Source organism: Cryptotermes secundus, unplaced genomic scaffold (assembly GCF_002891405.2).
Source record: "Cryptotermes secundus unplaced genomic scaffold, Csec_1.0 scaffold326, whole genome shotgun sequence".
Classification (NCBI taxonomy): domain Eukaryota; kingdom Metazoa; phylum Arthropoda; class Insecta; order Blattodea; family Kalotermitidae; genus Cryptotermes; species Cryptotermes secundus.
Window position 1 is genome coordinate 315482 of NW_019727396.1, and position 12871 is coordinate 328352.

A 12871-nucleotide genomic window follows, 5' to 3' on the forward strand; every position below is an offset into this window, starting at 1 on the left:
AATAATTAAAATTCGTAAACCATGCAGGCTCGTGTTCGTCCTCCCATCGTCCCTCTTATATGGGGCAGATATTGTGCCACCTGGCTATCTTGATGTGGAGGTTCTTTATATCGTCCAGGCTTTGCTCGTGGCTGCTGTGCTGTTTTCACTGTGAACAGTGAAAACAGCTGCTGGTTGCTGAAATCTAAATTTTATAGGTAATTTTTTGTATTTTTTTTTTTACATTTTTAGGTGTAAGGTCATTTTTGGCCATTTTAGGGAATTTTCTTCATATGTTTTCTGAAATGTGAATAACATGGAAGCGAAGTGTTCTTTCTTTTCTCCTTTAGGTCATTTTTCTGGATTTTTTCCGTCATTTTATAGGTCATTTTTTATATATTTTCAGGTCATCAAAATCCGAGGCCTGGTCATTATCCTAGAATTACTAGCTGTTCTATATAAATTATGAAGTACGTAATAAGAGCCGAGATGGCGCAGTCGGTATAGCGACTAGCTACAGGCTGGACGACTGAGGGGTCGGAGTTCGAGTTCCCGGGTCCATCAGACCTCGTATCCAGTGGGAACCGGTGGCTCTTTTCAGGGTTAAAGCGTCCGGGGCGTGAAGCTGACCACTCACCTCCAGCTAGTGCCGAGGTCAAGAAAATGTGGATCTATACATCCACTCCCCCATACGCCTTTATGACGTAGTGCTCAACTAGTTATGCACAGGGACAACTTTACTTAGTATGATACGAATTTCCAGCTCAACATAACAATTAGATCCCAATTCTGTACTAAGCATATTGTCTTTGGAAAATGAACAGATGATACCTTACTTTTTGGAACGGAATGACAAAGCTACCTTTGAAAAGTATTATTTATTGGAAAAAAATCTGAAGGTTACATATGTAATTTTTAGGCACATCATTAAGGTGTGGACTGTCGAATATTTGACACAAACAAGAAATTAGCTGAAGCCGGGAAAACAATACCGCTTAACAGACAACATTTTTCTAATCAAGAGGGTTTATGAATGGACAGAAATCCTAAACACTAAAAGATCTGTTTTCATTGATATGTGAAAGTAACCTAATAAGGATTTGATTGTGGAACATCCAAGAGTGTATCAACGCCGGTTTTAAATTCATTAAAAATGTGTAATATTTTATTAATTTGTTTTTTAATTGGTCAAATAAGCTTTGAGGATAAATATAAAACCAGAAAATTTAAAACGATTAATAATATAATATATGATACTGCAATATGTATTATACCCAGCAGTGTGCTGCACTACATGGAAACTTTTGTCTTGCGGTACGTTTTTGATTCTAGGTTCAGCGTCCTTGTCGACAATCGTAACACAAAGCTCGAAATTTTAAATTAAGTTTCCATAAGCTACTCACCTTTCGATGCTCATGGCGGTAAGCGTGAGTACGGAGCAGATGGCAGACACGTTCTGTAAGTAATGTACCCCCTTGCACAGGAAGAATCCCATAGACCATGTGTATGAGAAGAGTTTCGCAACCTGAAAACATAAAACACATCAGTTTATTTTCTGACATTCCTCTTCTTTCATTTCCTTCTTGTACAGACTATAAAGAAAGAGTAAGGCCCTAATAATGTATGTAATTTGACAGCTATTATGTTTGAAAGTTCACAACTGTAGAAGTAGAGTGAAAAAAAAGTTACGTATAACGAGGCCTTTAAATATTGAATCTGTTGTATATAATAGATAAAAGTTCAGTTCTTACCTCACAGGAAACACATTACGTCTTCCGTATAAACATCAGCCTGTTAATGTAGTTCACGGAAGAAATCATATGAACCACACAACTACATTGTATTGGCAGAATGCAGAGTTTCAATGTTTTAAGTAGGTGGAACATATTGAATCACTGGGCTTTAAAGGGTTAATATAGTACAGACACTGTATTTAAGTCACACTTCTCCGGTAGTATCAATTTCAGAATATGTGCAGCTTTATATTCACTGCCCGTATAGTTGTATATACCTTCACGGTTTAGCGACACACTGTCAATTACAGAGATTTTTAGTAATTAATGAAGTAAGTTGATCATGTACAGTGGACTTGAAAGGATTAGTAGAGTAGCTGTTGTGTGGTAATTAGAAAATTTAAAGAACTGAGAAAAACTACGGAAAATCCCAAAACATTTGGTATCGTATCCCAGGTTCGAAACGGATATCTCCTGGTACTAGATAGAACTGTTTTCGCTTCAGCCACCTTGATCTGTTTGTGGTGTTCGTAGATAGTAACAATTATGTGAACATCGTGGCGCAAAAGTAACTATGCATAGGGTTAAAATGAAGTAATCGTACAGTATGATTATTGTACCTTATTTTGCTATTATGTATGTTTCCATTCCATTTAATACCATGTTAATATTCATATTGCGTGCCCTGAATGTTGGTGACTGCTTTCTAAATTAATGCACTGCTGAAGACCATCAGGAATACTCGAGAAACTGTTTGGCAAAACTGTGGGTTATCAGGTTTTGCGAATGCGTCCCCTGTGGTCGTTTTCAGATCGTGAGACTGGAGGGAAGGAACTGTTGTGACCAGGTTTTGCACGCATCAGTACACTATGTGACGAACACACTCCAGTGGATAGTGACTTTTACTATTCTGAAAATACCAACTGGCCTGTATCGCGGTTCTACTTTTCATATAGTCCTAAATTCTTGAATTGCTTACTTCATCAAAGTGCTTACCTTAGCGCTTTTTTTTTAAAGGCACGTAATTTATGTCGTCTGAAAATATGAGATCAGATTTCAAGCCGGGAAAATAACCTTACTGTGTTATACTGAAATTCTGAACTTCAGTGTTTCTGACAGTCTGGATAAAAATTCCCAACCGAATATCAGCAGGCACTCTCGAAACTGATCCTCCTTCGGTTTTAAAATGAACCTCATCTCTTATTAAGGATATGATTCTCATAACGGTGGTCATGAAGGCTTCTGTATTCTGGGATATAACACCTTACAGTCCGTTGAAAGTCAATCGAAGGTTCGAAAGATAATGCCACTTCCTTCTTCAGGGTGGAAGAATAAGCAAAGCGAGAGACTAGTATTAAGCAAGTAGTAAGCAATTCCCACATGTTCCTCCGGAACGCAGGTTGGCGTGTAATGGGCTACACGTGGTTATATCCCAGAAGAAAGAATTCATTGTTATTTCTTACAGTTGTTCCCAGAGAAGTAGATTTTGAGGCCTTCTGGAAAGATTATTGAACACCGATATCTTGTGACTGCTCCGTGTTTTGGTGGTACTTTATGTATCCTTACTTTTAGACCAATTTTCTTACAGGCTTATATGAAAGCTGCTGCATTACGCTTTGCAGTTTGTGTAGTGATGATAATGAAACTGCAGCCAATCGGGCGGGCGGGCAGGCAGGCAGATATCGTAGTTTTAGTTCAGAAGGCTACATCACTATGCCTGAAGCTCGGGCGGAAGTGGATGATAGGGAGCTAACTGGAAGGTGAAGATTATGTGAAACATATTGTGTTACACGCGTAGTAAAGCGTAGTCTAGGGGTAACGTTCCCACCTCATGACTCAAGGTACGCGGGTTCAAACCCGGCGGAGGTCGTGGAATTTTTAAGGGCGGAAAAATTCAGGGAACAAGTCCTCCGGGAGGGACTTTAAGCCGCGGGTCCCGTGTCGTAGATTTACGGCACGCAAAAGATCCTCATGTCTCTAGGAGACCTCTGAGCAAAATTAGGCAAAAAGTTTCTCGCCCAAGTAGTTTCCAGTGCCTCTGGTAGATGGGGGAAGTATCGGGTACCGAGGGCCGACCTCAAAGGGGGACGTACAGTAGACTATTAGTCGCGGTGCATGGGGAAACCCACCCCCTCCAATAATAATAATAATAATAATAATAATACACGCGTAGTAAACTGTGTCAGTGACGTTTTAATTTCTCGTATCGCGGAAAGAAAACATCTGTATAAGAGAACTCTTCCAAATATTCTTCGCCAGTTATCGAAAGTTTTGTATAACTTACTTTCAGGTAGAGTGTAAAAGAGATTTGAAACGTTTGTTGACTTTAATTCATTTATGCGAGAGACTCTTAGATAACAAAGTTATACGAATGTTCTCTATTGAAAAGGAAGCCAAAACGTGAGCTCTGATGACGTGATCCCATTTTATCCGTCATAATTTATTTCTCTGAAACACAGAAAGAGTTTTAATATGTTTTCATGCAAAAGAAATTTTACTTTTAAAGCTCTGTAAGCATTTAAGTTCTTGAATTGTAAATAACGCAAAAATCTTTTTATTATTGCTGGGTTATAGGAGACAAGATAACGTAACGCGACGTCGCATAAAAGCCGAATAACGCAGAATGAGAAAGTAAAGAAATGGAAATATAGTAGCAATTTTATAACCTCGTTTACAACTAGCCCACACCACTTGTTTGATATTTCGAACAGTGAAGGACAGATGTTTGGGAAAGAGCAGTGTATAATCAGGCTGTATTCAGTATGACCGAATATACAGGGTGATTCACGAAGTTTTACCCCGGCTTATGGTACATATTCCTGGGGTTATTTCCTGCAAAATTTCCTTATAAACTTGTCGATTTTCACTAGTTACGGAGTAACAATAGATTTTCGAAACGCATCATTGTGAATGCAGCGCTATGCTTCAGCTTGGGCGACCATACGTTTCAGTCAGCTATGTCAGCAGATAAGGTAGACCGGTTTGAATGTTGCGCGTAGGTAGATAGGCAGAGCGGTTCATACGCGTGCGACGCATTGTGTTGACGTGCAGGGAGACATTTTTGAAAATCTTATGTAAATCCAGTCGTCTACTAAAGCACTACAGTTAAAGGAAACAGATTGATAGAAGGGTGTGATATGCAACCATTGGTATGTTTACAGAATGGGATGCTGAAAATAATGTAATTTAGGAACATAAAATCGACAAAAAATGTTGCACAATGCAAAATTAAGAAATTGGAAAAAAAATGGTTTTAGAATGCTTCTTTCCTAAAACATCAACGATTTAAAAAGTGTTTGTATTGTATTTCTAATTTGTTTTGACTGAAATTCGAAGAAAAAAAGATTTCTCGCCAGTTTTCAAATTACTGTATCTCTTTAATTATGAGTTGGATACCATTAGTATATTAACATTTTTTGTTCCAAATTACCTCAGGAATGCCCTCCAAAGTGGGGGTAAAACTTCGTGAATCACCCTGTATACTCAGCTATTTTGAATAGTTTACAGAGTAAATGTGCACAGTTAATAAACTTCATGTAAACCTACATATTCAAAAAATCATTTTTGAAATTAAAAGTTACTACTGCGATGGCCATGGATGTTACAGTATTCTGGGCTGTAACGCCGTGTACATTGGTAGAAGGGATACCATCTCTTCACAGCAGCGTCCAGAAGAAGGGAGGAGGGGGGGTAGCATGTCATTCCGACGCGCTGATACTCATCCCTCAAATTGCAGGGCGCTACATAGCAGGGAGAAAAATATTCAATTTGTTAACAAAGGGAAATAATTTATTTAGTGAATAGCATTCATGTCCACTGTTTGTTATGCTTCAGTATTACAAATATATTATGACTATGCGAATTTCGCGTTAATTTTATTTCCCGTGATTTTTCTTACTATAATTTCTGTGAACTAAAAAATAAAGGAATTGTCTCAGAAGACAGAATTCCTATGCAAGTAAAAAGATTTGCGTTAAATCATCTGTATTTTGCAAAGAAGATCAAAGGCAGTGAAATCCAAGGGATAACAATATCTGCATTTTTGCTTCCACTCTTGGGAAATCAACCTCCGCGTAAGTAAGGAGATGTATAAGGAGAACAAATTTCAAAACGCGAACTCGCGAATTGATTTCTGAGCACTTTATATATCGAATTAAATTTTACACAACAATTCGGCGTCATATCCAAGAAGACAGAAATTTTCACGACCACCGCTTTGAGAGCCTCAAATCCACCATCTTAGATGCAGCTACAAAAAACTGGTGGATTCCTCAGTCAGATGTGCACAAGTCGTGTTACTTACTTACTTACTCATGGAGCTGAGCCCTTCTGGAGGAGCCGCCAATTCTGCAGCTACTCAAGAATTTCCCAGCATTTTATGGAACCCGAAGGTTCATCACCGTGTTCACAAGAGCCCTCCACTGGTCCCTATCCTGAGCCAGATCTATCGAATCCATCCTTTCCCATCCTATCTCTCTAAGATCCATTTTAATATTCTTCACCCACCTATGTCTTGATTTTCCCAGTCGTCTGTTTCCTACTGGTTTTCCCACCAATATCCTATATGCATTCCTCGTCTCCCCCATTCGTGCTACATGACCTACCCACCTCACCCTCCTTGACTTGATCATTTTAATTATACTTGGAGAAGAGTACAAGTTATGAAGCTCCTCATTCACAAGTCATGTTGCTTAATTTATTGTTTCGTAATGTTGTAAATTGCTTGTAATAGGCCCAATACTTCATTTCAAACTGAAATCAAATAGAATTGACCAACATGGCCAATAAGCGCGTCTTTTAACTTTACACTTCTGTGAGAATTCAGTATAAACATCTGTGTAAGCTGCTTCTGTGGCCGGTCACGGTAGCCGAGCGGTCTAAGGCATGTACTGTCTTCGCTCGTTTGGAAACCAGGATCGTGGGTTCGAATCCCACTCAGGGCATGGATGTTTAGTTTGTGTGTGTGCGTTTCTCTGTTTATGTACAGGTAGAGGCCTTGCGACGAGCTGATCACCCGCCCAGGGAGTCCTACCGAATGTGTAAGATCTAGAAAAACCGGAGTGAACGGAGTTCATGGAGGTAGGCCTAGGTCCACTGGAGCTGTAGTGTCAAGGGGGGGGAAAAAGCTGCTTCTGTAGAGCACAGCTAACCGCGGATAGAAGTCAGAAAGAGGCATATATGGTCAGTTCCGCCCTCATTTAATGCTTTATTCTGTGTGAACAGTGAAAACGCGCACGGGACCTGCCAATCCCCAAGACAGCGCACCAACCATGTACAGCCCTTGAACTTCAACTTGACTTTGAAAACTGATAATAAATCAAAAGGAGCGGAGTCCTGCAGAAACTGACATTCCCGTATCTGGATTAGAAATTCCTCTCCGTGTGTGAAATCTTAAGTTTTATTACTACGTTCATAAAATCATACTACTGGAACCTACCCTGAGCCAGTTTAATCCAGTACACACCCTTAAACGGCAAAGTAATGTGATACTAATTTATTTCGAATTTCAGTTGTCGACGAGTAATTGATTTGTTTCATGGGAACTTCAAATGCATAAATGAAACAAGTGTTCTTCAGCAAATGGTTATAACGCGGTGCTAACGTTTTTAATTTTTTTTTTTACTTGAGGTGTCATTTCCCTTAAGTATGTATGTCAGTCATAGGTAAACTAGTGGCAGTTTGAGCACATTTCAGTAATAATTCATACGTAAGTATCTTACACAAGCTGAAGGTTATATTGCTTGTTGTCTGTAATGTATCCCGTATATTCGGACTTCTTTGATTGTCGATCGTAACTTTGTCTTGAAATATGCGTTTTCCTGTCACAAAACGCAGATTGCTGAAATAACGATAGTGCACTGTGGAGGTGCATGATCCAAGCCATGATTGGAGTACTTGCAGTTATGTCTGAGGTTCTGTTGGTTATCTTCAGTTTTCCATAATCAGTTGAAGCAGACAAAGACCATTTATTCCAACATTCCTTTCGATTTGCTGTATATAATCATCTTATAATTTGAATCAACGCTGAAGATATCTATTTGATATAGGCTCGTTAAATAATAACCCACAAACGAACCTTCCTAAGTGAATTACGCTCTGGTCCCAGTAGCTGCTGACAGGTTAAACACGAATATTTCAGTGCGGCTTTTTGGTATTTAAAGAGTATTAATTTCGTATCATGACTCTACTGTAGGTTTACTCGAAGGAAGCTGTACTTTGTGGGAAGTCTCTGCTGACAGGGTGCGTGCTTTATTTTATGTTACGTCTGAGAACAACTTATGAAAATGAAAGTGGTAACAGTTATTGATAAAACGTATGGAAATTCAGTTGGTAAATGTATACTGTCACGTGTATTGGGGTACGCGTGATGGTTTCCAGATCGGATGATTGGATTTATTAACAACTTCGTTTACAGTTCTCTTATTCACACTCGATTATAACGCTATCCCTGTTCTACACACTTTCAGTTTACCGTTGCGCACATATTAGGATTCTCCGTTTTCACTAGTGGTCTCCTGGCAACGGATCCCAACACGGAAATTAGCACTTCAAATTAATATGAAGTCTTTTTGTTATTTCGTCTTCAAACACTCTGTACTCCTGTGTTCTAATCTGTACTCCACTAATCTTCACAGTTCACCAAGAACATGCTGCATTCTTGTCCTTGTACTCTCCACTGCACTGCACACTTATCGTCAGAGTCAGCGTCAGCGTTACTTTATGACTGGCGGTTTACCCCCAATCAGTTTGTCTTGACGTCAGGCCCCTTGAGGACCACGACCAGAGATTTCATTTTCCCAACTGAACTCTTGCGGTAATAGTACTTTTGTAACATCCTCTCTGACGAGAAGATGGGTTTGTCTTTTATGAATACGCTTGGCCTTTCGTCAAATGTATATTTCGCACATATAACATGTTATTGAAAATTCTCCCTTTTGCACTACTCACAAGCCCTCTGTCAGCGCAGGCTTTACAGAGCAGATCATGCCTAACTTACATTTCTTATGCTACAGCGGCAGCTTAGTCATTTGAACAGTCGTAAACTTGACCACCGCCAAGTTTAAGCCTCTTATATTTTCTGTGTCTGGCTTCACCTTGTCCTATAACCGCATTTATCTAAGCTACAATAGATCCTCCGTATATAGGCTCCGCACGGACGACACAGAAACACAAGTCACTTCCTTATTATCTCGTCAGTCCATTGGCGCGCTGACTGCTTTAAAATTTAATCTAAAGATTTTATAGTGCTACTACAGGAAAATCAAAATTGACGTGTGCAAAATAATCTACATACCAGACACATATCAACGAGGTAGATGTTGATAATAACGAAGAAAATAACAATGTGTTTTTAAATGTTAAATTTTAGGCTGGGTTCAGTGTGGCAGCAACGTGAGAGTATACACCTGATGATGGCCGTTAGAGGCCGAAACATGTAGTGTAGAAGAGAGCAAGATCAAAGACATATAATATATATTGTTTGCACTTTGGACGGAATTTGTATCATTCATTAAGTCGGATAAATTATATATTTTATTTAAATATTTTACTGGATCAGTTCGCTTAGCAAATATCATACATCTTTAAGTCAAACAATAAGTAAAGTAAGTAAAGCTATTCCTGTACCAGGCCGTGAAGGCCCATAGGGTTGTGAGACGTTGAGGGTCCCACATTATCTAGACAATCGGCTCAAAGATGGCGATAAGGTTGTCAGCCTTACGCGCCGGTCGCACTTAACTCCCCAGGAAAATTATTTAATTAGCGGCTGGAATGAACGTAAATTACCTGGATCAGCAAATGTTTAGCTGTAAAAGTCAGTCATGTGCAATGCAGATCTTCGAAAATGTGACCAAAATTGGATGCTTTTGGGAACTAGAGAGCATATTAACTATGCTCCCATACTCGCAATGTATGATCGAATCTTGACAGCGCCTCGAGTATACACGTCTGGCTGTAACAGGCTTGTGTCAGACAGGCTGTCTCATTTCCATTACAGTCCCCTTTGAAGCCGCGCACTCCTGTACAAAACTACCCCTGCCCCTCAGTCGGGGAAGCAATAAAATTCTTTGTGAAGGCCTGTACTGTAGACGAGGACACGTTTTGTTTATGAAATCAGAATTTTATGGGGACACCTGTACATCTTTTTGATATATTTTATTTTTAATATCTGTACTGCTGCATTGTTTACAAACATCTGCGAATGGAGTAAGCTTAAATTACACTTGCATGTATTTCCACACGTCTCGTAAAAGCAAGTAAGCCTATATGTTATTGTGTGTCTTACAGCTGGTTCATCTCTGTGACTGCTAAAAACAGTTCGCGCATGAATTTAGAGTGCAGATTTGTTCGCATTCTGTATATTGTACCCGACTGTCAGTTCGAGCACTCATCACGTTGAAATGCTGTTATTGAAGTAACTTACACATTTTGAAACAGTGATGTTCCTAACATATTTTTAAGTTTACATAACCCCATGAAAATATTTCCATAATATCAACAATGAAACGTTTCGAATACCCAGTAATGTCTAACGAAATAATCATGGAATAATCAGCTCTCCAATTGTTATCGATATTTTTCATTAATATCAAAACATTAATACTTTGTGCCGGTCACGGTATTCGAGCGGTCTAAGGCATGTACCGTCTTCGCTCTGAAGCCGGGATCGTGGGTTCGAATCCCATACAAGGCATGGATGTTTGGTGTGTATGTGCGTTTATTCTGTGTTTGTTTTGTCCTGTGATTAGGGTAGAGGTCTTGCGACGAACTGATCAACCGTCCAAGGAGTCCTATCATCTGTAAAAATGACAGATTAAATTGAGAAATCAGCCCTGTACTCCAAAGTGATCGGGGGGGGGGATTTTTAGCTAAAATGGTGCTGAATTACTCGTTCATAGTACAACTTTACCATTTAGACTCATCATATAAATGACCTTCATTAAGGGGGATATTCATAGAATTTTTCTCGAAGTGTTCTTGTAGGTCTGAGTGTAGCTACCCGCTTGATTACAAATATTTTCAAAGAAAGCAGTTTTCTGGGATGTGGCGCCATGTAGCTATTGTGTTAACCGACGTTTCGGAGAAACGTATCGCCTCCATCTTCAGGGTAGAAGAAAAGAAACTCCAAGAGCGAGGAACCAGCGCGAGCAGGTACTCAGCCTAAGTCTGCGCTGGTTCCTCGCTCGCGGAGCTTCTTTTCTTCTACCCTGAAGATGGAGGCGATACGTTTCTCCGAAACGTCGGTCAACACAATAGCTACATGGCGCCACATCCCAGTAAACTGCTTTCTTTGAAAATATTTGTAATCAAGCGGGTAGCTACACTCAGACCTACAAGAACACTTCGAGAAAAATTCTATGAATATCCCCGTTAATTTACCAGTCACTCGTTCGGTTGTTAGAAACAAGTTATGCACAGTTATTTAAAAGATAAACCAAAACTGGAAATGGTAATAATATAATACACTGAGGGTTTGGGCAGTTTCTGGCGAAGTGCGGAATGCTCAGTGCAATCAGTAAACAGCATGGCGTTCAGTGCAGGGAAGCGTGTGCTCTTGACCTAAAATAAAGTCGTTCAAAAGGACCCAGAGTGGTTACAGTCACGGATTTGCATGACAGGACCAGCAAAATCCATGATTCGGAAGCTTGTGAAACACTTCAGGTAGACAAAATGTGAACGTAATGTCACTTGTTCGCCGGTAGACTGCTGTAACGGCGACCCGTGTAGCAGGAGTTAGTGAGAGGTTGAGTGCAAGTACAGGAGCCGGGGTAGCGTAGTCAGTAGAGCGACTGACTACAGGCTGGACCACCGAGGGATCGGAGTTCGAGTCCCGGTAGGATCAAGAGTTTTTGCTCCTCCACGTCTACCACACCGGCTCTGGGGCCCACCCAGTCTCCTATCCAATGGGTACCGGAGGTTCTGTCGCCGAGGGTAGAGCGGCAGGAGCGTGAAACTGACCATTCAACTCCAGCTAGTGCTGAGATTATGAAAATGGGAATCTATACATCCATTCCCACACAGGCTTTCATGGCGTAGTGCTTAATTAGTTAAGCACAGGAGACAACTTTACCCTTTTTTACCTTTAGCTTTACCTTTACCTGAGTGACAGTACGCTCTTTGTTATTCGGAAACTTGTACAGCACACAGAGTGTCCCGTAGTATTTGTCGCAAAGCAGCGAAGACATGCACTTACTTCTGTACAAAGTTTCCCGCCCAAGTAGTTTCAAAGCCTCCGGTAGATGGGGACGTTATCGGGTGCCACTGCCAGAAGAGGGCCGACCTCGCTGGCAGAAAGGGGCTGATAGGGAGGACCAGTACCGGTAGGGTATGGCGACAGTAGAAATTAAAGGGGGACGTACAATAGACTACTAGTCGCGGTGCATGGGGTACCCACCCCCTCTAATACTGAATACTTCTGTACAAAGTGCACGGTTTTAAGCAGTTATTACCAACGGACTGTGAAGAATGACAAAATTACTGCGAGTGGTTGATAATAAAGTTGGAGGATGCCCTTTGCATCTTATATGTGACTTGTTTCTCACATGAGGAGTGGTTCCGTCTTACAGGTTATGTGAACTCTCAGAATACTCGTCGCATAGGGTCAACGGTCCCCTTGCATCCCACGAAACTCCTCCCCATTCCGTCAAGTTTGGAGTGTGGTGCGCAGGCCTTGCCACAGGACTTCCTGGCACATTTTATTCTAAACACCATTAACTCGATACTCGATGACTTCCTCGGACACCTGACTGATGAGGAAACCGCCGAACCGTGGTTCCAGCAAGACAATGCAGCACGGCTTAAGCATGGCCCACTCTGCGCAGTCTGTGCCTTTTGTTCGGAAATCAGGCACTCTGATAGCCTCCGTCATATCCGGATTTATCACCACTGGATTACTTTCTGTGGAGTTGCATCAAAAGACAATTCATACAGCAGCAATCTAGTCAGTTTGAATGAACTGGAAACAAACGTATCCAACATCACTACCGCCATTTCACCTATGGAGCTACAAGCAGTCTACAAACGTGCTTCATCGTGCTCGGTTCTGTATGCAACATGCTGGGGCACACTTTCAGAACTTTTTATAACGACATGTCTTGCAAATACCTTGCTTGGAACGATGTTCTCTTTATAGAAATAGCCATACTCCGCTTTTTGCCAAA

General features: G+C 40.6%; 1 protein-coding gene across 1 annotated transcript in view; it reads right to left on the bottom strand.

Moving 5' to 3' along the window:
* LOC111864671 (pyroglutamylated RF-amide peptide receptor) overlaps positions 1-12579 on the bottom strand; it is an 80091-nt gene extending 67512 nt beyond the window's left edge. Inside the window, exons 1-2 of the mRNA XM_033751525.1 lie at positions 12427-12579; positions 1383-1504 (exon numbers count right to left, since the gene is read on the bottom strand). Of these exons, the coding sequence (XP_033607416.1) occupies positions 1383-1504; positions 12427-12579 (275 nt within the window). The remainder of the gene's footprint in view (positions 1-1382; positions 1505-12426) is intronic.
* Positions 12580-12871: the final 292 nt, after the last annotated feature.